Below are 22799 nucleotides of genomic sequence, written 5' to 3' on the forward strand. Positions count from 1 at the left end.
ATTTTTGCATGTGTGAGAGGGGGACATATGCTCTGGGGCTTGCAACACTCCTGGATGCACTAAAAATCAGCGATGCAGTTCTCTGCACACTGCCTTCTGAATTGACTGCGTTGTTGATACAATTAGGGCATGCCCCCACGTGGCGGAATTCCTCTGCAACTGTCCGCATCAATGCCGCACCTAATCCGGGTTGCGGATTGCGGCTGCGAATCTGCCCAAAATGTGCAGTAAATTGATGCGGACTAGCTGCTGCGGACTGCGGGAAAAGTGCTTCCCTTCTCTCTATCAGTGCAGGATAGAGAGAAGGGACAGCACTTTCCGTAGTGAAAGTAAACAAATTTCATACTTACCGGCCGTTGTCTTGGTGACGCGTCCCTCTTTCGGCATCCAGCCCTACCTCCCTGGATGACGCGGCAGTCCATGTGACCGCTGCAGCCTGTGATTGGCTGCAGCCGTCACTTACACTGAAACGTCATCCTGGGAAGCCGGACTGGAGACAGAAGCAGGGAGTTCTCGGTAAGTATGAACTTCTATTTTTTTACAGGTTGCTGTATATTGGGATCGGTAGTCACTGTCCAGGGTGCAGAAACAGTTACTGCCGATCGCTTAACTCTTTCAGCACCCTGGACAGTGACTATTTACTGACGTCGCCTAGCAACGCTCCCGTAATTACGGGAGCCCCATTGACTTCCTCAGTCTGGCTGTAGACCTAGAAATACATAGGTCCAGCCAGAATGAAGAAATGTCATGTTAAAAAAGCAAGACGCATCCGCAGCACACATAACATGTGCATGACAGCTGCGGACTTCATTGCGGAATTTAGAATCTCCATTGAAGTCAATGGAGAAATTCCGCCATGAGTCCGCAACCAGTCCGCCACTGCTCCGCAACAGACAGAGCATGCTGCGGACACCAAATTCCGCTCCGCAGCCTATGCTCCGCAGCGGAATTTTACTCAACGTCTAAAAGAAAACTTCGAAAATAATATCACAAATTATATGTACTAAATTACTGGGGATGCGTCATTGATCCAACAATTTATTCTGATCTTTGGAGTTGGAAAGGAATTTTCTTCCCCTAACATTAGGAAAATTGGCTTCTGTCTCATGGTTTGTTTGTTTTTTGTCATCCTCTGGAACAACATTGCAGAAGAATAGTTTTAACTAGATGGATTTGTGTTTTTTCTTCAACTTTACTATGTTAGTATGACTGCAAGTACAGACTACACAGAGTTTGTAGTCTGTTACCATGGAAACATATTGTATACATCTGTATATAGAGCTAAAGACACAAAACGGTTCTTAATAAAGACTATTTGCGAAGTTGCTTCATTTTTCATTTTAGATGCATTGGAACAATCAAAATACTTGGTTGGAAAAGTGGACATACCTTCAAATACATCTGTAAGCTCTAAACTTATTGATTTCCGACTGTTTATATATTTATAAACAAAACAAGTCATATGATAATTACACATACAATGTTTAATGATATACATAAGATAGAGCTGCAAAACATGCTTACTTTAGAATATCCCCACTGGTAAAGCCTGAGTTTGTTACATGCAAGGCTTTGAAGGCACCCTAAGAGGACACTGTCGCCTAAAACTACGAGTAGATGATAATTTTAGCATGTTGTTGCTTGTAGGTCACATGTTTGGATACTTGTATGTTCATTTTCAGGTACTAGGAGTCTGCATTGCAAAGTAAGTAAGATTTAATAACTGTTCCTTGTAAAGTCTCCTCCCAATCTCAGTAACCTGTTAGGGCACGTTCAGACGTGGCAGAGTTTTGTTGGTGCAGATTTGGGGCAATTACGCAACGAATCTGCACCAACATTTGCATATTTGACAGGTAATTCAGACGTTGCAGAAAACACAGCGGACTTGCCACAGATTTCAGTTTTTGCATTGGAAAGGCTGAAATCCGCAGTGAAATTCCGTTTCTTCTCCGCAACAGACAGTGCACGCTGCGAAGGGAAAATTCCGCACTGCAGCCTATCGTCCGCAGCGGAGTTTTCCGCAACGTCTGAACTAACTTGCCTAAAAATGTATTGAAACAAATGTAAAAAACGGCCGCTGGACAATTCGACTGCGGACTGTCCGCAGCGGAATTCCACAGCAATTCTGCCACGTCTGAACGTGCCCTTACTTTTCGCTGTGCTGAGAATATCTGTATTACTACTTTTTGCCAAAGGAGACATTGGAATATATGAAAATTCTTAATAATTTACAAATTATAATAATAGACACTGTAGTAATAAAGCCGAATGATATTGCTCCTAAGATTACTGGGATTTAAAATTTGATGCCCATATTAGAAATGTACAAAAATTGGATGGCTGCTTTAGACTCCATCACATAGTAAGTGTACCCTCTAATTCAGTGGTCTCCAACCCGTGGACTAACCAGTTGTTGCAAAACCACAAATCCTTACAGGCTGTCAGGGCATTCTGAGAATTGTGGTTCTGCTGCAGCTTGAGAACCACAGGTTGTAGACTACTTGTCTATGATAGGTAAATGGTAGACAAACAAACTTAAATACTGTATATCCAAATGTTTTCTGAGCAGCCTTCTTGAGGAAAAAAACTTGTGAATTATTTTGGTTTTCTCTGAAATTTTGCAATATGCAATTGCAGACAGTGACAATTTATAGTGATTTACAAAAGACACATCACATGTTCACATTCTTAATAAAGCAAAGAAACCTAAATAAAATAGCAATTCTATCTTATATGCAGAAAGGCATTTTCAATTTTATTTAAATGCACTGACAGTAATTATAGTGAAGAAGAAGAAATGTACTGACGTTCAGACACATTAAGCTAGGAACATTTTTTTATGTTATAAAAAAAACAAGAGATGTTAAACGTGAGATGTATCATTTAAGATTTGTGGTAGAGGCATGTACTGCAGTGACAAGCAGTATGATTCTCAATCTTCACAGTATCCATTAATGTGACCTGAAAATGAAAGCAACAAATGTTAAAAATCAATAATACAGTGTAAATGGCAATATCTAACCCACAATGACTATGGAAACATTGGAAATAGAATAATTTCTCTTTCACTGGTGTTGTATGATCATTGCTTGTCTCACCACATTGCTAAAGGTATTGTTCAGGAGTTATGGAAAATGTTTTAATATGACAAATTGTATAAAAGAGAAACAACTGTGCACTAGAGTACAAAACAACTACATGTTATTATAAAATAAAGGCCCCTATGGCTTATCCCCGGAACAGCGCCACTCCTGACTAATCCCTATATCAGGAACTGCAGCTGCAACTATATGGAGCTTAGGAGTTTAGTGCATACTGTTTTTTTATTGATTTCAATGCATTACAGTATGCTGTAAACTCCTACACTACCTCTAGTAGCGGCTGCAAGAGTGGAACTTTAATTGGCATAAAGATATTTTAAGAAACTAAAGAAGACCTCCGGTAGAAACACAACTTTCCATGTCTGCATTCCCCACATGACTGTATACCACAATCTACACTTCTTTTATGTATGCTGGACTTACTTATTGAACTGCTGCCTTGTCTGTGCTTTAAAAAAGGCTCCATCTTGATTCTTAGATTTACCCTGCTTTCTCTTCCTCTCTGCTTTGCTATCAATACCATGATCCTTCAGCACAGCATCACATGACCAGCTAAAGACCATACCATTTCTGCATACCAGGGGACACTGTGATTATAATTCTCTCTATATTCTCCTAAATAATCTGAGAACCCATAAGTGTACAGACAGGGAGGCTGCACTATATTCTTCTACATTATACCTGTGTGACAGGAACCTGTCTAAGTCTCAGTGGTAGCTGATGATAGAAGTTTCTGTCCCGTCCCCCCCTGTGCAACACTAGTGTGGTACAGGAACTGCTGAAGCCTGTGATGGGTGAAATATAGATCTCCATAGACTCAAGTAGAGAAAGCGTGTCACCGAGCCAGATTCACACTGCTGCTAAGCAACCATCCCAGTCTGATATATAGAGATAGAGGCAGCAAGAAAAATAACAGGAGGGAGACTGACACATGGAATAACACAATGGAGCACATGGGAAAGTTTCGTTTTGGGCAGAGTGTCCCTTCAATCAGGGCAGAAGTTTGAATCTATTTAGATAAAAAGAAATTGATGTTCAAGAGTGGATATTTAGCTTAAGCGTGACTTTAGGACAGTACTAAACTCCATTTTAATACGTTGTGGGAAATGTGTGACACAATTCAGTGGAATCTAGCTCTGACATGGTCAATAACATACAAAGTCAAAAGCATAGACTTTGTATGGCAGCACATGAGGTCCCTTCGGTTCTGATTATGCAGCCATAAGCACTCTATGTGAATCTGTGACACAAAAGTACATTATGGGTCCATAGAGTCTATGGGCACTGTTCTGCAGATCTGTATAACACAGATTGACCAGTTCTACGTTACACTATATGGCTAAAAATATGTTACACCTGTCTATCACACCTCAATGAGATTGTTGGACATCATATGGCTGGAGATTAATATGGAGTTGGGCCTCTTTTTGCAGCTATAACAACCTTCACTGTTCTGGGAAGGCTTTCCACAAGATTTTAGAGTGTCTGTGTGAATTTGTCCTCATTCAGCCAAAAGAGCATTTGTGAGGTCAGTTACAGATGTTGGACGAGAAGCTCTGTCTCGCAATCGGCATTCCAATTTATCCCAGAGGGGTTCAAAGCGGCCAAGGTCAGGGTTCTCTGCAGACCACTCGAGTTCCTACACACGAAACTCGTCAAACCATGGCTTTATGTACCGCATTTTGTGCACAGGAGCACAGTCATACAGAAAAAAGAAAAGGGCCTCCCCCAAACTCCATTGTGGGGAATGTACTAGTTCTTAATTCCGTGGACTGAAGTAAATGCAAAACATACAAAGTTGGAAGCATACAATTGTCTAAAATCTCTTTGTATGCTGTAGCATTAACATTACTCTTTACTGAAAATAAGGGGCCTAGCCTAAACCCTGAAAACAGTCCCAGACTATTATCCTTCCTCCACCAAGTTTTACAATAGGCAATATGCATTGTGGGAGTTAGCGTTATCCTTCCATCCGCGAAACCCAGATTTGTCAAAAAGACTGTTAGATAGTGAAATGTGATTAACCACTTCAGAAAACGGTTTCCACTGCTCTGGAGTCCAGTGGTGGCTTGCTGTACACCATTCCAGCCGATGCTTGGCATTGCACATGGTGGTCTTTGTCTTGTGTGCCGATGCTCAGACATGGAAACCCATTTCATGAAGCTCCTGACGCAGAGTTCTTGTTCTGATGTCACTTCCAGAGGCAGAGAATAGGCAATTTTTACGTGCTTAGTGAGTTTTCCTTTTCTACCACTTCATGGCTGAGCTGTTGTTAGTCCTAGATGCTTCCACTTCACAATAATTTCACTTATTGTTGACCGGGGCAGATCTAGCAGATCAGAGATGTCAAAAGCGTACTTGTGGCAATGGTGGCTCCTATGACAATGCCACTTTTATAGTCACTGGGTTCTTCAGTATATCCCATACTACTATCAATGTTTTTCTATGAAGATTGAATTACTGTGTGCTAAAATGTATGCACCTGTGTGCAATGGATGTGGCTGAAAAACCTGAACTCAATAATTAGGGGTGTTGTCCACATACATTTGCCTATATAGTGTATATTTGTTTCTTGAAAAGTTGGGTGATAGCCACATAGATACAATTACATACAGTGCTCCACTCAGATCTACTAGCGCTACGAATTGCCTATCTATGTAGTAATAAAGGATTGGGGATGGCTCATTGTTAGTCAACTACTTACCCTGTATTGTGTTTTGGCCACACAGCACTTAGCTTCAGAGGTGATGTTCTTTGGCACCAGCATTGTCTTCTTTGATCTCATTGGAGTAGGGTAAGCCCTAGAGAAGCAGCATCCACTGCACTGAAATATTGGTCCTTTACCCATCTTTGAGAAATAAATGTTTTCCTTCAGTCTGCATTCTGGACAACCTGTCATGGAAAAATAGTCTGTTTTGTTGAAGGGAGTAGAAAAGTCAGCTTTTATTATTCACATAATGACACAGTGGGGTTCTTTTATGATTTACATCCTCGGGACGAAAACTGTCTCTAATTTGAGTAATGTGTAATGAGTAATGTCTTAAAAATGTCTCACAGTTCATAAAAAATGTCTCTAATACTTTACTCAATGTCGTAAAACAAAATTCCCTCTGTAGGGTGAAAGTTAACATTCTTAAAAATATGTGGGCAGCTGCATCTGATGTTCTATGGTAGCAATTTCCTCCATTGACTTTATTTGAGGAAAAAAAAGTATGTACACGCTATAGACCTGTACCTTCAAAAACAAATTACAATCTTCCGAGATCTCGAAAACATTGCCAGGAATCAATTAGATGTTTGTTTCCAGCAGGTAGCCAGGTCTTGGAAAATGGTTGTAATACATTTTTCATCTTATACTGTAAAAGATCTTCAATGCACACACACATGCAATCAGACAAGATTCGCAGAAGAATGGGAGCTGAGTGGTCTTTGGGTCTCAAGCTTTGGTCTTTCCTATCTTTCTTTTTTTTTCTACGTCAACCAACTTCTCTGCACTACTAATGATCATAAGTAAATCTGTTTTCCACTTTCCCTGTATCACATGGACTTAACATCATTTGTCTGTTCATGAATTATTTCTATTCTTTTGGACATTTATTGGTTAACTGGAGTATTTGATTCTTGTATATATGATATATTTTTTTAAACATATGTTTTTGTAATCTAAGACAATACAACATCAGATGGAAGTCAAATGTCATGGTTATAAATTCAATATTGAAAGGAATAAAAGAAAAACAGTAGAGATGCATAAATAGTACACGTATTCAATTCGATCAGTTCTTCGACAGACAGTTATTTGACAATAATATTTTTTAATTTTAAAGTGTATCTATCCTTCCAGGTGACTTTCAGAATGAGCTCTAATGTGTGTAAATGCGGATTGACACTATTTCTGCCCATTATATTACTTTTATATGGCATTTTTTAGCCGTTTCTCTTCTGAAAATTCTATCTCTAATTCTTCGTTTTTTCAGTGCTAGTGGGTGGAGCCTAACTGCTATCATGTCTGCCATACATTTCACACATAGGGAGTAGAACATCCTGCTCCTCTAACTCTTTGTAGCACATCTCAAAAACAGTAGCAGCATGGAGGACATCATACCGCAGTACTGAGCAGTGTAACTGTGAATCCAGCACTGAGATAAGATGGTAGAATACTTACTAGAAGCTGTCTCTCTGTGTCTCCCTCTGCCTCTCTTTCACTCTGCTCCTGCTCCCTCCTCCCTCTCCCCTCGCTATAAACTTCTATGGGCAGCTGTAACCTGATCCCTTAGTTAGCTGATAGTCCACCTTGTCTTAAGGAGACGGATGTAGCAGTAAATTCAGAGTGAGTGAACAGTTAGGAGACACAGTGTAGCCTGATAAGTGGAGAAAGAGGCATTTTTACAAAGTTTTTTTATATTCGCTTGTACTATTGATTTATACAAAGTTTGTTGAAAAGTTATGGACCATTTAAGTTTTTATGTTTGTATTACCTCTTTATGCTAGATTATTTTGCGGTAGCTCAACGATAGAAGGATATACCAAAGATCTTGAGCAGTTGATAATGTCAGGAATAGGTAAAGACCTGACATTTATATTTTATCAGGATACATTCTTATTGCAGGTTTTTAGACAATAATAGAAAGAAAAAAACAAGAATAAAGGAAGAACAAAACTGCCAAAACAGCTTGTACAGTATAATACAGTAAAATTAAATAGGAAAGGAAAAATATGCGTATATCCCTCACTGAATGACACTTACACTTACAGAGCAATAAGGAAGAAACACGAGATTCAAAGAGATCAATGCTGACATTTATATTTTATATCTAAAAAAAAAAACTAGCTTTCAGAATAGTTTAACATATAATTACCAATATAGATAATAAATGGTAGACATCATTACCTGGAGCCAGTAGATTCTCTTCAGGAAAGGAATGAAGGACATGCATACAGACTGAGAAAAACACCAGGACAACTGCTATGTACTTTCCATAACAATCCATAGTGTTCTTTCAATATAAAAAAAAAAAAAAGAAAGGAGTTAGTTTATTATCATAAACCAAGGCATATATATCACAGAGACAGTCACCCATCACTCATACAAAGGATGTGAAGGAGGGTAAAACAAGCTATGGGCTCATCTAGAATTGGTGCAGTGGTAATGTGAACCAAGTGAATCCCATTTGGTGTTTTGCTATAGGACCCTTTCTCCCCTTAATATATCCTTGTCTTACACTGTCATAAATTTAAGCAAAGATTCGATCTGCTTATTCGTAGAAAACTTTTACACGAGAAATAACATTGAACTGAGCATTACCATATCCCTCATTCTTCTTCACTACATATCCAGTACTGAGATAAATTGATCAACCTTATAATTATGTGGGATCATGCACCTTTGGAGAGTCTCATAGAAGTTTTAATAGGTGTAGTACATAAAACCCTTAAAAAATATGGGCATATAGGAGGCAGCCTATGCAGCTCTTCTGAGGCCCATGGGATGGGGGGCTCCTCAGAGGTTGGCCTTGTAGAAACTGTACAGGACTAATGCTATCCACAATCACAGCAATGTTTGCAAACAAGTGAAGGTCCAGACAGGTATGCCACTCTTTCCTCCTACGAGGGATAGGCAGGAGGAGAAGCTCCAGGTCCACAGAATGGTGGGGTATAATGACATGAACAGCAGCAGCAATGGGACCCATTTGATCTATATATGATCAATAATCTAAACAATCCAATTCACAGTATGTGACATATGAGCAATACGAGCCAAACAAGAGAAGTAAAGCAAGGTTAATGTAGAACTTTCTCAGTAAATGACTTGTGAGTGAGTTAATAGTTTTTGTATATTGGTTTACCGTTCTAACTCAATATCAATAGTGAGTTCTCTGATTTATGTGTTTGATTAGTTGCCCAATAACTAATGTACTTCTGATAAAAAAAAATTTGTACAGATTTAAACGTTATGACTATAATGCTAGAACTTTTTTTTTTTTCAATAACCTAAACATTGACGGGAAGGGATTGACTGCCACCTAGTGTAAGAAATTAGTATACACTTATATAAGGCTCCAGTAGCTTGATCTCTTTTGATCATTATAGACAGGCTTTTCAAGAATGTGTTACAGAGCACATAAAGACACAGTCAGACTTTTCACAATCAAATGTTCAAAGACCTTGTTTGCATGGTTTGTTTTTATTTTGTTTTGTTTTTCAAAACGAAATTCTGAGCCAAAAGAGAAAAGGAAAACAGAGGAAAGATGTAAACTTCCCGCAAACACACATGTGAACCCTGCCTGAACTTACTCCTTACAAGTTTCTTTAGTCTCTACAATGAAATATCTTCCATTCTTTCATTAAGATTCAAATATTTAACTCCTTAGGGACGCAGCTATTTTGGGACTTAAGAACACAGCATTTGTTAATTTTTGCATACCAAAAGCCATAACAAGTAACAAGTTAATTTTATAGTACGGGTCATTACAGATGTGGTGATACCAATAATGTGTAATTTTTTATTCTTTTTATTTTTTTAACAAAATATTGGGGCAGATTTACTAATGTGATTGCACTCAGATTTTGACGTAAAATGCACCAAAATGTGGCGCATTTCTGAAGCATAATCTCGCATCAAGTTTTAGACCTATTTATGAATAGACTCCCTGAGGAAGCAGACATCGCGAAACGCGCATTGGGGTTCAATATAAGCTATCCAGGCTTCCATGACCATTGACATGGGTAAGGTTCCTTTCAATCATTTATGATATTTAAGCTCTCCCTTCTGTAAACTGTTCCCAGGACTATTATGCCCATTATTTTATGGGTTTTCACATGAGGGACTAGCCATTTATAGGACAACACACCACCCATTTCATATATCCTTATTGTAAGGTGTACAGTGCAATACTTTATTGCTATATTTACATGGATAGCCTGTTTACTTGTATCACACAATATTATAGAGTCTCTTCATTTCTTTGTGTACCTTTTTAAATGTTTGTCTTACATTTTTGTAATTAATAAAATTTGTTATATTTTATATATACATGGCTTCGTACTCCGCTTTTTCTGTGTATAACTATTTATGAATCAAATGCGCCAAAAAAACCTGATGTTTGCCTCTCACAAGACACTTTTAAAAAGCATTAGTAAATCTGGGTCAGTATTAGTAAATCTGTTCTATTATCTAAGGGAAAAAAGGGTTTCTGTTATTTTTGATTAGATTTATTTTCAGAAAACTTTATTTGACTTTTTTATTACATCTTTTTTTAGTCCCACTAGGGAACTTAACCCTGCCATCCTTTGATCGCTCAGATAATTCACTGTCGGCTTCCGCTCGGGGTGCTGCGCGTGTGCTGGGGACCGCATCACGTAGCCGTGGTTCCGGCCCCGACGCGTGCGCAGTACGCCCAAGAAGACACCGACCTGGTATCCACATGTTGTGCACCGGAGAGAGGTAAATGCGCCAAAAGATGCACATTATTGTACTAATTATTGTAAGTCATTATAGGCCTATATAAGTAAGGTTACACCCCTTCACAAAAATAACCCCTGAGGAAGCCACATTGTGGCGATACGCGTGGGGCATTCAGTCCCCTTCTCCCCTCTTGACATATCACGTAATTATGTTGGTTTGATGCAACATATGTATGCGTATATATTAGGACTGCATATCTAGGGGATTAGGTGGTATTGCGGGGGCTTTGGATTATTTGCCACTTATCAGGGTGGCTACCCCCTTAGAGATTTCTTGTAGTATGTTTATGCTATTTTAAATGTTTTCCATTTTTTCATGTGGTGTTATTACTTCTAATAAAAACGTATATTTGTAATATACATAGTTATCTCATGATATTTTTTCTCGCCACATATACATACCCGATTGTGTTTTCTGTTCAGATTGTGCTTTTCAGGGTATGTGGCGATATTTATGCGGTGCCCGCTGGTGATTTAAATAAAACAGATAATTCACTGCACTCTGAAATGCAGTATATTATGCCTGTCAATGTTACACTGACTGGCAGCCTATTATATCTAAGGGCCTAATGGGCTCTGGGACATTGATTGGCCCTCCACTGCGATGGAAACCCATTGAAACCTTGTAATTGAGTCACTGGGGAGCTTGTGGGCTAACAGAGGGAGTCCCCTCCCTCTTTAACAGCACTTTGGTGCTGTGGTCAGTACAGGCCATGGCATCCAAGGGTTTAAATGGCTGGGATCTGAGTCAACTCTGATCCCGGCTGTTGCAGCATGGTGTCAGCTGTAGATAGCGAGGACACAGCTTCTGAGCCCACCCCCTCCAAGCTCTGTAAGGGGTTTACATTCTTAAGTTTATCTCTGACCTTCTAGAAAATTGTTTTACAGACCCATATGGCCTCCTTTGACTACTGTACAGGCTCTGTCGGCTGTCGTATTTAAGGAAATATTCTCCCCTAAAAGCAAAGCCTTATGCAGTGTATTAAAGTATATTAAGGGTGTATTAAGGTTTTGTGGCTTTTTTGCTTTAAAGAGGCTCTGTCACCAGATTTTGCAACCCCTATCTGCTATTGCAGCAGATAGGTGCTGCAATGTAGATTACAGTAACGTTTTTATTTTTTAAAAACGAGCATTTTTGGCCAAGTTATGACCATTTTTGTAGTTATGCAAATGAGGCTTGCAAAAGTCCAAGTGGGTGTGTTTAAAAGTAAAAGTCCAAGTGGGCGTGTATTATGTGCGTACATCGGGGCGTTTTTACTACTTTTACTAGCTGGGCGTTCTGAAGAGAAGTATCATCCACTTCTCTTCAGAACGCCCAGCTTCTGCCAGATCACGCTGTGACGTCACTCACAGGTCCTGCATCGTGTCAGAAGAGCGAGGACACATCGGCACCAGAGGCTTCAGTTGATTCTGCAGCAGCATCGGCGTTAGCAGGTAAGTCGATGTAGCTACTTACCTGCAAACGCCGATGCTGCTGCAGAATCATCTGTAGCCTCTGGTGCCGATGTGTCCTCGCTCGTCTGACACGATGCAGGACCTGTGAGTGACGACACAGTGTGATCTCTCGAGAACACGCTGTCTGCACTGCCAGAAGCTGGGCGTTCTGAAGAGAAGTGGATGATACTTCTCTTCAGAACGCCCAGCTAGTAAAAGTAGTAAAAACGCCCTGATGTACGCACATAATACACGCCCACTTGGACTTTTACTTTTAAACACGCCCACTTGGACTTTTGCAAGCCTCATTTGCATAACTACAAAAATGGTCATAAATTGGCCAAAAATGCTCGTTTTTTAAAAATAAAAACGTTACTGTAATCTACATTGCAGCGCCTATCTGCTGCAATAGCAGATAGGGGTTGCAAAATCTGGTGACAGAGCCTCTTTAATTATCGCAAAATCGCGGTAAGAACAGTTTTTTCTGCTGTTTCACATAACTGCAGTGGTTTTTTTTACCACAATTATGTAATAATCACAGGGAAAAAACAAAAACCTGCACGTGTAAATATTAATGAATCAGGTATTCATGTGTTTATGAGCATCATCTGTTATAAATGATGAGTAAATTCATACATATACACTCAAAGTGTAAAACAGACACAGAATAAGATTGATTATTGATGGTTTCCAGGTATGAATAAGAGATTATTATTGAACAGGAGTAAAATTGAATTGGAAATACATAAAAAGGTGAAAAAAAAGGAATGCAGATATATTAAAACGATGCTAGGTTTTACATTTGGTGACTGCATATGTATTTTAGTTAAAATAAAGTACAGGAAGTCCACTTTATTCTATTAATATTAAAGTGTATATGCACCTTTAAAGTGAATGTTAATCTTTTACCACAATGTTGTTTTTAGAGCCAGAATTTTGTGTTCATTAGTTTCTTAATGTGTCGGAGCACTGATTTTCTGATACAGAGCTCCAAAACCCATGGATAGGCATAGCATAAATGATAAAATTGTGGGTGCCTGCAGCCATCACTATAGGGAGCTTACTGCATACTACTTATACATTTATATCAACAGTAAAACAGTATCCAGTAAGCTCCTAAGCTCCCTCTAGTGGTGACGGCAGGCAGTCTGAATTTCATCACTTAACTACTGCAGGGGATTTAGAGCTCTGTATCAGAAAATCACAGCACTGAACGCTTTAATAAGAAATCAAATAGAAACAGAATTTTGGAACTATGTAGATAAAAGAACAACAAAACAGATTGATAGGGGTAGCGTGCCAGTTCACAGAGGTGTAGCTAGGCTTTCCTTTGCCTGGGGCTAAGATTCAGTTTAATTTCTGGACATTGTTTACCACATATACATATTTCTAATTCACCATATTTAACTTTTTTTAAAATCAAATTTACAGACTGATGAAGTCAAGTAAATGTTACTAATAATATTAATAATTTAACAATTCTCAGGATTTTTCATGAAAATTACCTTTTCTCACTAATCAATCACAATTCAGGAGGACAGGAGTGGGTTATGTGTGTGCATTTATTTATAAATATACCTACCAACTAAACATGTATTTTAAAGCTGTTAAATATACTTGACATTAAAGTTATTCAAATGCTACATTTTATATTGTAACTAAGTTAGTGCTAAGGGTGTGTTCACACGGAATCAGTCGACTGCGCTATTAATTCTGTCAAAAAAACGGAACCCTTTCACAACGGTGACAAACAGAAACCAGAAAGTATTTGTCACCATTGAGATCAATGGTGATGCAAACGGAGGCTATGGTTTCGGTTTGCCTTCCCGTTGAGGGGTTCCCCCCGACGGAAAGCTCTGACTGAACCCCTTAAAGGAAAGACAACGCTGATGTGAACAGGCCCTTAGATGGTGTTCTTGCTAATCTTGCTTGATTGTTTTTTCCTTGAAAACAAGCCAAAATACAAGTGCAAGAAAAATTATTCATACTCATGCACACGTCTGTATTATGGCTCTGTTTTGTACAGAGGGCTGCCATAAAGGTGCATGAGCCACCTACTGTACCTACATATGCTTAAAATTTCATATGGAGGTATACAAAACTTATTTCTTTTGTATTCCATACGAACTTGACAGAAAACAAAATCGTGGCATGCTTTATCAGATTGCTTCTAGAGGACAACATCTGCATACACACGAAGTCCAACGGAGCCTGTACAGTAGTGCACAGAGACTTCATACTAAAAAACATTACAGCCTCCATGTATGAGCCCTTATTAGTCAAAGTGGGAATACTACATGTATCAAAATGAGAGATCTATATACAATATATCCTTCCTTCTGTATAAAGTAGTGCACAGAAGAGTAAGAAAGCGTTCTGGTACCTGTATTCTCTCGAGCAGGGATATGCCTGTTGTCGGATTTGCGGTTACTGTCAGACTAAACTTCTCTTGCCGTTACTGACTAATGTATTCTGATCTCCCCTTTTATATCTGTCTGCTCCTATAACACAAGATATACTAGATAAGCTTGGGATCAACTCCCCGTCTGTTGGCTGTCAAGTAGCTCTTGATGTAATTACTTTTATATCCACTTAATCGTTTAGTGTTTTTAAAATTCATATTAAAATGTACCTCATATCGCGCTGCCGGTGTCAGGTTATTATCAAGGTGTACAATCGCAGAATTCATTTCTGAATCATCGGCTTGCATCATGTCCTTCCTTAAACTAGTTACCTGTAGCAGGCTTAGTTTAAACAGTGTATACCAGTGCATAGATTGCTTTATGTTGGTGCTATATAAATAAAGATGATTATTATTTCAAAACAATAAAAAAAAATTGCTACATTATGTGACACTGGCATCATGGCTACCATTTTTAAAGAATCGATGATCAATCTGTTTTTAACTGTGTTGTGATAGCAAATCCATTTTTACTGGGTAGAAGTAAAGTGCAGCAGACTATGCTATTCTGCCTGTGAAAAGTAACTGAAACCTAATAGACCGGTAATGGGAACAAAGCCTAAATCAACAGAGAATGCAAAAAAAAATATCACTGCCTGTACTCAAAAACGGATGTGAAGTCATGAACCTTTAAAAGCTGTATTCAGAATGGTGAAGGGGTAGGGTGGCATGTTATAGTAAACCCAATGGTTTAATACGATGGGGAGATTTATCCAAAATTAGTACATGTGGGAAGTGGAGAAGTTACTCATATTCATATCAGATTCTAGGACTCATTTTTGAAAGAGCCTTTAGAAAACATTTTCTCAATATCATTATATCATTAGTCACTATCAATATAGAATATCTGCACATGTATGGGGTGCATGTTAAAAAAAAATATGAAAGATGTTCTGACAAATTTTTTGTGTTAACTGGTGCAGTAAATTACACACGTACCATATTTATAAACTGGCTTCCGGTTTTCAGCTTGAGGCATTGCTCAACGCCTGATGCAAATTTTTACTGTGCGTGCAACACTTTTTAAAAATGATGAGGGGGACTCGCACTAACAAAAAGTTAAAAGCCTTTCACATTTTATCTATTCAAGTTCATTTTAACCAGTTTGTTACTAGTTTTCTAAGGATGGTTGGGGTGTAGTCCATACATTGTGAAAGAATGGCAATGGTTGGGTGATGGGTCGCTAGAGTGTTTCCTGGAAGCTTTTAGTTCTGTTAGATGTTTTTTTTTTGCCATTTATGACTTAACCTATAAAGCGCTCATATAATCTGCTTTTATTAGATACTATTTAATATATTTTTTGTATATGATTTAATATTATCTACTCCTAGAATATCAAACTGGTGCACATTTGAGCATGTGAGAGAGTGTCTGAACACTTTAGTAGCTCCTGAGTGCGTATTAGTCATTGACTCAATATCTGACTACTGTCTGTGAGCGAGCACCTTAGCAAATGAGGGATACTGAGTGAGTGCACATCTGAATGAATGATTGAATGAGTGAGGGACTGAGTGAGATGAATGAAGTTTGAGTAATGTCTGGGCATTGCATGACAAAATTTGGGTAACATATGCATATGTTTTCTGTGTATTTCTAGAACAAGACTATCTAAAAAATGGCAAACACCCTTGCTCCCCAAAATGTTTTAATAAAAAGTGATGAAAAAGTTGCATGCACCCCAAAATAATACTAATAAAAACTACAGCTCGCCCCACAAAAACGAAGCCCTCATACAGCTCAATTGACGAAAATATAAAAAAGGTAAGGCTCTCAAAATATGGCGATACAAAATATTTTTTTTTTTAACAAATATTTTTTTCTTTGTAAAAGTGTTAAAACATAAAAAACTACGACTTGTCCTGGAAAAAACAAGCCCTCATACGGCCGTCGATGGAAAAATAAAAAAGTTTTGGCTTTTGGGAGAAAAAAAATTACAACAAAAAAAAAAAATTGACTGCGGAGGGACGGAGTTAAATATCTTTTAAACTATTTTCTTTTCCAACCACAAGACTGATATTTAGAAACTCAATTCTTCACTTGCCCATGAAGTAATCCCATTGTCAGTAAAGGGAAAAAATAAAAACATCTGTGTTCAAAGACTTGAGCTCTATAGAGCTCTGATATTAATGATGCCAGGCTTTTCTGCAGTCATGTATTTAGTTAATATTCCTAAAAAGAGCTACTTTTCCTTCTGGAAGAAATATTTCACCTTGGGAGTAATCATATATCTACACTCCTCAACATTGAAATTGCAACACCAAGAAGGGCAAGCCGTAAGGTTATGCAAATCGAGGAAGTAGCAGGTGTCGCTAAGATCTGCAAATGATGACATTTTCAAGCACCTAGCTCCAATCTGTGGCATGCAGGAGGGGCATAAAAGCCAGATTAAAAGCAAAGTTTTGTAGCCACATGAAACCTCATGAATTGAATCAAGTGGTGTGGGATGATTGTGCCATGCCTCCTGTTCGTCGACGTGCCAGTTATTGCCACATGTCGCAAACTGAGAGGGACAGAATCCTTCAGCTGAAAGACCATGGATTATCACTCCTGCAGATCGCTACACGCCTAGGTCAAGATGTCAGCACTGTTCAAAGGTTGGGAGAACTGCAACGAACGGGAATGACAACAAGAGGTGCACAGAGGAAAACCTCTGCTCGTCTGATTGGAAGAATGGCGCATAGTTATCCATTCTGTACTGCAAGTTAAATTGGACATCACATCCCAAGCCTAGGGTGGCAATCAGTGTCGACACGAACCATCAGAAGGCGTTTGCACAACATTGGGCTACGAGTCAGATGTCCAGCTTCAGGTGTTCCATTGACTACAAGCCACCGCTCCCAAAGGCTATCATAGTGCACAGCAAGACGGCAATGGAGGCTGGAATGGAGGTCTATCCTCTTCAGTGATAAGTACCGCTTTTTGTCTCGGACGCAATGATAGCCGCAGATCGGTCTGGAGACCACATTGGCAACGCTATGAAGAGGCCTTCACAAGGGAATGTCACACCGGTCCTACTCCCAGGATTATGGAGTAGGGTTGCATAGTGTATGGTAGCCGGACCACTCTAGTCTTGATTTTAGATACACAAACAGCTCGGCGTTACATGGATTTGGTAGTGGATCCAGTGCTATGGCCATTTCTCCAAAGGGTCCCAAAAGAAGTTTTTCAACAGGACAATGCCAGGCCCCATTTGCTCATGCTACTGTGAGCAGCCTGCTTGACCTATACTTGCTACCATGGCCTGCAGTGTCTCCGGACTTGTCTCGCATTGAGCACATCTGGGACGTCATTGGTCAGCATTTGCAAAAGGGAGCTACCAGCAGCCAATCTTGATGATGTGCGTGCCCAAGTGCATGCAGCATGGCATACCATTCCTTAGACAAGCATTAATAACCTCATTGATAGCATGCCAAGGCATGTAAGTGTGTGTATTTTTGCTTGTGGCGCTCATACTCAATACTAAATAAATGAAGACTTTTTGGAATATTTTGTTTCCACTTTTTTATCATTTGCTTATTAACATTTCTATAGATACTGTGATTTCCACAATTCCAAAACTTTTCCTTCTTGGTGTTACAATTTCAATGTTGAGGAGTGTATATACTATATATAAAAGTATTAAAACCACTACGTCGTGGCATGGACTCCACAAGACATCTGAAGGTGTCCTTTGGTATCTGGCACCAAGACGTCAGCAGTATTAAAAGGTACTTAATTTTTCAGGTGACTTTTTTCAGAATAAGTTATCATATGTGTGTACATGAGAAATAACACTATTTCTGGCTATTATATGACTTGCATATGACATTTAGTTTAGCAGTTTTGCCCTCTGCAGGCTCTATATCTAATTCTCATTTTTTTCTGATCGAGTGGGCAGAGAATAACTAATATCATGTTTTCTATACCCTACACACATAGAGAAGAAGAGAATCCTGCTCTCCTATCTCTATCTATCAGATATAGAGAAGCAGCAGCAACATGGACGACATCATACAAAAATAATGAGCAGTGTATTTAATAATCAGGGACTGGGGAGAGAAATAACTTTTACCAGAAGCTGCAGCACATCTGTGTGTATCTTTTTCACTCTGCTACTTCTTCCCCCTCCCCTTTCCATAGACTTTAATGGCCAGCGTGTCTGTGTGTTTTTCTTTGCTCCTTCTCCCTCCTCTCCATAGACTTCTATTGGCAGGCAGTGAAGAGGCCCCATGCCACTTCCTGCGGTCCGTCTGCTCTGTAACTAAAGACAGATTTTGCTTGACAACAGGGGGTGGACAGCTGATTACAGGAAGGGAGACACCTAGTGGCAATAATTTTGCACAGAATTTGCATGGATTAAAAAACTACATTTTAACAGCAAGTAAATTACAAAGTTGATTTATATGAGGTATACAATTAGAGCAACATAAGTTGTTTGAAATATTAGCCTCCATTTAAGTCCTTTTTATTTTTTGAGGTGGAGACTCCATGGATCGGACTGTTGTTTTATCACCACATCCCACAGATGCTTGACTGGATTGAGATCTGGGGAATTTGAAGGCCAAGTCAACACCTTTAAGTCTATGTCATGTTCCTCAAACCATTTCTGAACAATTTTTGCAGTGTGGCAGCGCAAGAGGCCACTGCCATTAGGGAATACCGTTGCCATGAAGGGGTGTACTTGATCTGCAGCAATGTTTAGGTAACATTTACATGCATGCCACAACCCAAGGTTTCCCAGCAGAACATTGCGCAGAGCATCACACTGCCTTCGCCAGCTTGCTTTCTTCCAATAGTGCTTCCTGGTCCCATCTCTTCCCCAGGTAAGCGACGCACACGCACTTGGCTGTCCACATGGTGTGAAAGAAAACGTTATTCACCAGACCAGGCCATCTTCTTCCTTGGTCACGTTCTGATGCTCACATGCACTAATGCAGGAATCCAAGTACCTAATATCAATCTTTGAAATAGTTATTTATTCAATCCTTCCCTAGGGCTCCTTTACACAGCTGTATTATGGATCCGTAAAACAGCACCCATGAAAACCTACGGGTCCATGATGTATCTGTGTATTCATTTTAATTCATATACAGGCTTTTTTTTTCATACGCAGGCCTTATTTTATATATCCATGAGAAAATAAAATCATATGTTCAATCACATGCCTTATTATGGCGGTTTTCTCTCCTAAAACCATTAATAATCTTTAATAATAATCCTTATTTATATAGTGCCAACATATTCCGCAGCACTTTACAATTCAGAGGGAACATGTACAGACAATATCAGACATTACATAGTGACAAACTAATTATCAATTCATAATAGAGCGAGGACCCTGCTCGCAAGAGCTTACAATCTATGAGTAAATAGGGGGGATACAAAATGTAAAAAGTGCGTGTTTATAAAAATGGACCAGCCATTTTCTTCTTTTTTTTTTATTTTATAAAAACATGGGGTAGTACACATAAAGCTGCATGAGCAAGTCACAAGCCAGTATCTGTGTATGACAGCCATGAAGTGCATTAGGGAGCAAGGATTGTGGGGGATACTGCTAAATGAAGGGGTCAAGTTCTAATAACAAACGTAATAGTGGGACCAAGGAAAGGAGTCCAATTAGGGAATATTATAGGCCTGTCTTAAAAGATGTGTTTTCAAGGCACGCTTAAAACTGTGGATGTTGGGAACTAATCCGATTGTCTGTGGTAGCGCATTCCAGAGGACTGGTGCAGCACGAGAAAAATATTGGAGACAGGGGTGGGAGTCTCAGATTATGAAGGATGTTAATTTAAGGTCATTGGCAGAACGTAGAGCGCGAGTTGGCCGGTAGACAGAGATGAGCGACGAGCTGTAAGGAGGTGCAGCACTGTGGAGAGCTTTGTGGGTGAGGGTAATAAAAGCATTGAATACATTATAGTGGTTCTAAAATTATGACCACTCTACATTCTGCAACCTGTTTAAGTCCATATTCTTTTGTGCTTTTGCTACGGTTTTTGCCATGTTTTCTTTTAAAAAAAAAAAAAGACAGAAAATATTGTGGGATGAAGTGTGCGGGATTCTTATTTCTTTCATATACTTGGGAGTACCTTCATTTCCAATTTCATACGTTTGTTTTACCCCATTTTGGAAGAAGTTTTTGACTTTGACCTCATCTAATCTGAATTTACTATTTGGCTAAACGCTTAACAGAAAATTGATGTATAAATGTGCAAAAAAAAAATTGCTTTTAATTGCCAGTATGGTAAATTTAATGATGTACATATCTGTGATCTAATAAAGCTGGGTGCCTTTTACATCTGTTGTGGTACCTATCTGTTCTTATTTTTTATCTATTTTTATTAGCAGAATCACAATAGTGCATCCTATTCTCAAGAGTTATTATAGTAGGTTACTAAAATAAAACCATCCAGAACAGAGATACTGTCTGTACAATCATTTTACACATTTCCAGACCAATAAGTTACAAATTAAAGAAGAACTTCATGCTTCCCTCTAAATGAGGTTCATTTGTGTGACAGTTCCCGATCCTCTTCTTTGTCTTCACTGGTGGTTTAGTTGCTTGTCGTTTATAATGATTCTGCCCTTGTAATGTAAATCATCTCCGTTTGCATCCTGATGAAATATTATTTTTTAGAAATCAACTGGAAATCCTGTTGAGCACATTTCCGAGTTAGATATACGATATACAACATGCACAGAGTAAATGTCACTTGCCTTCCCACAGTAAGGGGTACTTTCCATAGGATTTTTGCTCCAATGTGATATATAATGGGCTGTGTGTCCTAGATCAGGTAGAGCTGAGCAGATTTATATTTTGCTTTGTAGGAAAGATTCAGTATAAGGCATTATATACACGAGCGCTGCGCATCTCGGACGTGAAAAACTGCAGATTTTCACGTCCGAGGTGCATCCGTGCTCTGCGGGACGCGATGTCTCGCATCCCCCATAGATGAGAGTCTATGGAGGGATGCGTGAAGAGTTAGAAAATAGGACATGTCCTATTTTCTCACGGACCCTTCACACGGTCCGTTGAAACAACGGCTGTGTGAACGGCCACATTGAATTACAAAGGTCCATGGGACGGCCGTTGTTTCAATGGCCGTTTAACACATTCATGTAAATAAGGCCTAAGGGTATGTTCAGTCATGGCGACTCTGTGGAAATTTTTGTTTATTGTTTTTATATTTTCTTACCATTTATTTAGTTACTCTTGAAGGCAGATCCACAATGTATCAGGGTGAGTACAGCCTGTGGTATAGGATGGGCCAATTGTTAGCTAATAACCTCAGCTCTATGATTCTGGTTGTTAAGCAACATATCCCTAACAACCAGCTTGCTTCAAATGGCAGGCTGCGACAGCTTTTTGATGAACTGCCAGTGAGCGGAGAAGGAAACGCTGCTTGGAAACACTGAAGCTGTGTCCTCAGCTAGTCACGGTGATTCTATAAAAAATACTGTGTAGCCTTTATAATAATGTTTCCCAGTCTGTCTGGCTACATAGTTTGCTACTGGATTTCTGCTAGAATGTGTCATTATTTTAAGAATGAATATCCATGAAACAAGTCCTTCAATGAGGGCGTACTACAAAATACAATGCAAACAGCTGCTCCGCACCATAATGCTAATATGTATGGGATGTGGCATTGGGCCAAGCTCACTTTTTTTTATAAGACCTTAATCTGTCCATTTGTGAGAAAAACAATGTAGTATCTAGAGCAGCCTTCACATGTGTTATATTGACTCATAGAAATATAACGCCATGAACCTCTTCAGCTGCATGCATGATCTGCTACAATATAGTCATGCATCACAATTCTCAATTTCCGACTTCTTTATATAGGATAAAACACAGTCCCTTATCCCTTCTGTACTTTTGCTCTTCAAATTTTCATTTACACGTCCAGATTTGCGGACCACGTTCCCTCCATTTTTATTTTATTTTGCCTAAAACTGGAATTTGGAAAAGGTTTTTCGTCTTCTCTGTATTGGGAGCCATTCCCAGTTTCCCCCAATAAATGTATAGGGTGGTGTATGTATGGTCTGTAAACAACTCTTAAGTCAATTCTACATCTCAAGAAAAATGGCTCCTCCAGAAGTCCATGCTGGCTCATAAGTCATTAATGCCCTCGTACGATTAGCTGAATACATAAAGCTGTTTCCATAGGCTCCATATGAACATAGTGAAGATCCACCCTCTTTAAATGGTGTTATAACAAGTTTGCTCAATTCTCAGGGCCAGTTTGCATATAGGAAGGAAATCTGGATGTGTTGTACTTTATATTTTAAGCACCATTAACTTTAAAGGAAACCCTGACTCCATTCTCTATTAACTGTTTGGGCCCACATTCTCCTTCTGTCTG

The 22799-nt window shown here is 39.1% G+C and overlaps 1 protein-coding gene across 1 annotated transcript; it reads right to left on the reverse strand.

Annotated features, from left to right (window-relative positions):
* Nucleotides 1–1465: 1465 nt before the first annotated feature.
* CGA (glycoprotein hormones, alpha polypeptide) lies at nucleotides 1466–14491 on the reverse strand. Its single transcript, XM_075864175.1, has 4 exons — nucleotides 14383–14491; nucleotides 7993–8098; nucleotides 5806–5993; nucleotides 1466–2961 (listed from the first exon to the last, which is right to left on the reverse strand). Exons 2-4 carry the CDS (start codon nucleotides 8090–8092, stop codon nucleotides 2884–2886), a joined length of 366 nt encoding a protein of 121 aa, XP_075720290.1. The 5' UTR covers nucleotides 8093–8098; nucleotides 14383–14491; the 3' UTR covers nucleotides 1466–2883.
* Nucleotides 14492–22799: the final 8308 nt, after the last annotated feature.

This window comes from Rhinoderma darwinii, chromosome 4 (assembly GCF_050947455.1).
Source record: "Rhinoderma darwinii isolate aRhiDar2 chromosome 4, aRhiDar2.hap1, whole genome shotgun sequence".
In the NCBI taxonomy this organism is placed as follows: Eukaryota; Metazoa; Chordata; class Amphibia; order Anura; family Rhinodermatidae; genus Rhinoderma; species Rhinoderma darwinii.

Excerpts from the sequence above, each read along its gene's own strand:
- CGA (XM_075864175.1), bottom strand. The coding sequence starts at position 8,092 with ATGGATTGTTATGGAAAGTACATAGCAGTTGTCCTGGTGTTTTTCTCA. Across the intron at positions 5,994-7,992 it reads AGAGAATCTACTGGCTCCAG|GTTGTCCAGAATGCAGACTG; the intron begins GTAATGATGTCT and ends TTTCCATGACAG. Across the intron at positions 2,962-5,805 it reads TGGCCAAAACACAATACAGG|GTCACATTAATGGATACTGT; the intron begins GTAAGTAGTTGA and ends TTTCATTTTCAG.